The sequence below is a fragment of the Dendrobium catenatum genome, unplaced genomic scaffold (genome assembly GCF_001605985.2).
Source record: "Dendrobium catenatum unplaced genomic scaffold, ASM160598v2 fragScaff_scaffold_1457, whole genome shotgun sequence".
NCBI lineage: Eukaryota > Viridiplantae > Streptophyta > Magnoliopsida > Asparagales > Orchidaceae > Dendrobium > Dendrobium catenatum.
The window spans coordinates 11,184-15,673 of NW_021319919.1; the positions used below are offsets into that span (position 1 = coordinate 11,184).

Here is a 4,490-nt window from a genome sequence, read left to right on the forward strand (position 1 = left end):
TCCCTAACCGCGGCAATGACCGACTTTGTCATTCCCGCTCCGCTCAAATTTTTAATGTCTAATCTGAAGTCCATCGTAAACCTGCAACTCAGCAACGAAATTTACTCTATGTGGAGTTTACAGATCTACAGACTTTTCGCTGCAAACGGTTTTGATGGATATCTCACCGGCAGTCAAACCTGTCCCCAAGAACCAGATAATCATCCTGATTGCCGACTGTGGAGATTAATAGATCAAAACCTTATCTCTGTGTTACTCTCTATGATCTCTCCATCGATTTTACCTTACATTCTGCATCTGACAAGTACCTACGAAATTTGGAGCACGTTGGCAAGTCGACTCCAACCCACCAATAGGTCCAGGGTGATCCAATTGAAGAACGAGCTTCACAATATACAAATGAGAGACAGTTCCATGATGCAGTACCTAGCTCAGATCAAAGCGCTTGTAGACAACATCGCGGCTGCCGGCTCGCACATTTATTCCGAGGATATACTCATGTACATCATGAATGGGCTGCCTCCAGCCTACAACGCCTTTGTTACGGCCATACGCACGTCTCAGCTTCCCATCAGCCTTGATGTATTGTATTCTCTTCTCTGCAATGAAGAGATAAATCTGCAGAATCAATCTCAAAGGTTGGGCAACCAATCCACTGAGCAAACATCACTTTTCTCCCAACGCTCCAGACCACCTCGGGGACGATCACACTCCTATCGTGGCAGGGGAGGCGTCCGACCTCCTTCATCCAGCAACCACGACATCTCAGCTGTCGACAAATCCTCTTATCCTCCGAGACCGACTTGTCAAATATGTGGGAAACTCGGGCACTCTGCTCTCACCTGTTGGCACCCCAGTAATCTGCAATACACTCCAGCTATACCAAACCAGGCCAAGGCTCTCTATACTCTCAACCACAGCAGAGCAATTCTACCTTAGACTGGGTACTGGATTCCGGAGCCACGACTCACCTCACCTCAAATCCTCAGTCAAATCTCCAGCCTACACCATACTCTGGATCGGACTCTGTTTCCATTGCCAATGGGAGCAGCCTTCCTATTCAAAACCAGGGACAAGGCATTCTGCCTCTTCCTCATACCCCACGTAAGCTTTTTCTTCATCAAATTCTTCATGTTCCCTCCTTGTCTCATAATCTCCTTTTGATACACAAGCTAACCTCCGACAATCACTGTTCGGTTTCCTTTGACTCTCATGGTTTCACCATTCAGGATCTACAGGACAAACAAGTTCTTCTTCATGGACGAGTCCGTAACGGTCTCTACACTACCTCAACTACCTCCACACCCGCCACAGCACTCATCTCCACCCCAACCTCCGACGAACCATGGCACAGTCGACTGGGTCATCCGCATCATCGAGCTCTTCAGCATCTATCTAGTTTAATACCTATTATCAATGTTTCTTCTCGTCCCCCTCTATGCAAATCGTGTAATCTGGCTAAAAGCCATAAGCTACCGTTTAGTCCTAGCATATCCTCTGTAACTAAACCTTTTGCTTTAATACAATCGGACATATGGGGTCCGTCCCCTGTTCCTTCCGTTAATGGTTACATATACTTCATTACTTTCATAGATACGCATTCTCGTTACTGCTGGATCTATTTAATGCATTCTAAAGACGAAGCATTCTCTAAATTTCATCAATACTACAACATGATCAAAAACAACTTCAATTCCAACATTAAAACCTTAAGATCTGATAATGGCGGAGAATTCATTAACAATACCTTTCAAAAAAATTTCACTACTAACAGCATAATACATCAAACCACCTGTCCTTACACGCCGGAGCAAAATGGCATTGCCGAAAGGAAAAATAGACACCTTCTAGACATTACAAGAACTCTCCTCCACGCAGTAAATCTGCCCACACATTTCTGGGCCGAAGCTCTTCTAACCGCCAACTACCTCATCAACAGATTACCAACCAAAGCCTGTAACAAACACATTGTCACGCCCCAAGATCTAACTTGGAAAGAATGTCAATCAATTTATCAAACAATTTACCAGAGTTATCTAAAACCTTCAATAACAGTCTATCAAACATCTATGAAATTTAAAACATCAATATACAGGTCTATTCATATCTCAAAAAGTCATGTACAATACTCAGGAACTACACTAAAATCACCAGTACTGAAATCTATCCTGAGTACAAAAGAATCAAAATTATCAAAAGACAAAAACCTGAAGATCCGGATCAATTCCTATCTTCTGCTCCCTTGTCCTGACCTGAAAATATCAACCACATATAATGAGCTTTACAAAGCCCAGCAGGTCACCTAATACCCATAACTGAAATCAAAGAACGACTATGCTTTCAATATGCATGTCAGTCAATGGTCAATGAGTCTATGCAACGTGGAATCCATAGTCAATGCAACAGCAGGAAAAACGATTAATCCAGCTCAATCAATCAGTACGTGAAATCTCAAGAGAATCCACACACATACCATTTCAACTCCTTCACGGCCACCTTCCTTCTTACGATCACTTATGGACTTTCGGCTGCCTCTGCTTCCCATGGCTTCGACATCTCACTACCAATAAACTTCAACCACGCTCCCAAGAATGTATACTCCTAGGCTATTCATCCACACAAAAAGGGTATCGTTGTTACAACCTAACAACCCATAGAATTCACACCTCCCGTCATGTTGTTTTTCATGAACACATCTTCCCATACCAATCTCACTCTTCTCTCCCACCCTCTGATTCAGCACCATCCTCCCCTCTTCTCCTCATACCCACATCCACCTTAAATCCAACCACCACTCTCCCTTCCCAGCACTCATGTCCCACAGCATCAACACTACACTCTCCTATCCCTTCTCCACTAACCACACCACACCAATCCATATCTTCCAAAACACTCTCCACCGCCTCACTCACCCCACCTCTCCCACAACCCAAACATCCCATGTTAACCCAGTTCAAGACCGGGCACCTCAAACCAAAGAACATCCTTGACCTCTCAGTCACCCTGTCAACCGACCAAACTCCAACCACATACAATCAGGCCAGCAAATCTCCGATTTGGAGAAAAGCTATGTCTAATGAGCTTGCTGCCCTTCTAAAACAACAAACCTGGACACTCGTCCAGCCCCCACCAGATGCCCCTGTTCTAGGTTGCCGCTGGACTTACAAAACCAAACTCAATTCAGCAGGTCAGCCTCTCACCCACAAAGCTCGTCTTGTGGCCCAAGGTTTCTCCCAGGAGCACGGCATCAACTATACCGAAACCTTTAGCCCTGTGGCAAAAATCACCACCATCCGTCTTTTGCTCGTGCTGGCTCTTCAACGGCAATGACAGGTTCTACAATTCGATTTCTCCAATGCTTTCCTTCATGGCGACCTCAACGAACGAGTATACATGAAACAACCTCCGGGCTTCACCGATCCGTCCCTTTCCGATCACGTTTGTCAACTGCGAAAATCTCTTTACGGCCTCAAGCAGGCCCCACGACAGTGGTTCACCAAATTCACTTCATCCCTACTTCAGTTCGGGTTCATCTTCAGCAAGTCAGACTCGTCTCTGTTACTATACCACAAGCACACCACCCGCTTGTATCTTCTAATCTACGCGGACTATCTGTTGTTAACGGGCAACGACCAGATCACCATCAGCAAACTACTTCACAAACTGAAAACATAATTTGCTCTAAAACAGCTCGGAACAGTCTCCACATTTCTTGGGATTAAGGTTCAATACACACCCAACGGTTGCTTCTTACACCAGTCTCAGTATGCTCGGGATTTGCTTCTCACCTCCGGGTTCTCCAACTGCAAACCCGCTCCCACTCCGCTTCCTACAAAAACATCCACCTGCTCTTCTGCGGACGATCTTTTGACAATCCGAAGCTTTACAGACGAATCACAGGCTCACTTCACTACCTCACCATCACACGGCCCGACATTGCCTTTGCCACAAACCAAATCTGTCAAGCTATGCACAGGCCGACCAACCAGCATTACCAATCTCTCAAGCGTCTGTTACGCTACATTCAAGGGACACAACACATGGGTCTCCCTTACATATCTGGTGAACTCACCCTCCAGACATTTGTAGATGCCGACTGGGCAGCTGATCATTGTGATCGTCGGTCTGTTACCGGGATTTGCTCATTCTTAAGTCCAAATCTCATCCAATGGCAGGTGAAAAAGCAGGCAACCGTCTCCAAATCATCCGTCGAGGCTGAGTACCGAGCCCTCTCCTCGGCCACCTCCGAAGTCCTCTGGCTTCGTCGACTACTAGCTGAATTCCAATCTCCTCAATTACATCCGACCCCGGTATACTGTGACAACATGTCTGCTCTGGCACTAGCCAAGAACCCGGTCTTTCACGCCCGCACCAAGCACATTGATATAGATTATCACTTCATCAGTGAACATATCCGAGAAAACTCAATTGTGCTTCATCACATTGAGTCACAAGATCAACCGGCAGACATTCTAACCAAGCCTCTACCT

General features: G+C 45.8%; 1 protein-coding gene across 1 annotated transcript; it reads left to right on the forward strand.

The window, feature by feature from the left end:
* Window positions 1-2,940: 2,940 nt before the first annotated feature.
* LOC110099996 (uncharacterized mitochondrial protein AtMg00820-like) lies at window positions 2,941-3,330 on the forward strand. The gene has a single exon (XM_020827351.1). The coding sequence runs from the start codon at window positions 2,941-2,943 to the stop codon at window positions 3,328-3,330; it is 390 nt and encodes a 129-aa protein (XP_020683010.1).
* The last annotated feature ends 1,160 nt before the right edge of the window (window positions 3,331-4,490 follow it).

What these genes read in the sequence shown, in the direction of transcription:
- LOC110099996 (XM_020827351.1), top strand. Translation starts at nt 2,941, where the DNA reads ATGTTAACCCAGTTCAAGACCGGGCACCTCAAACCAAAGAACATCCTT.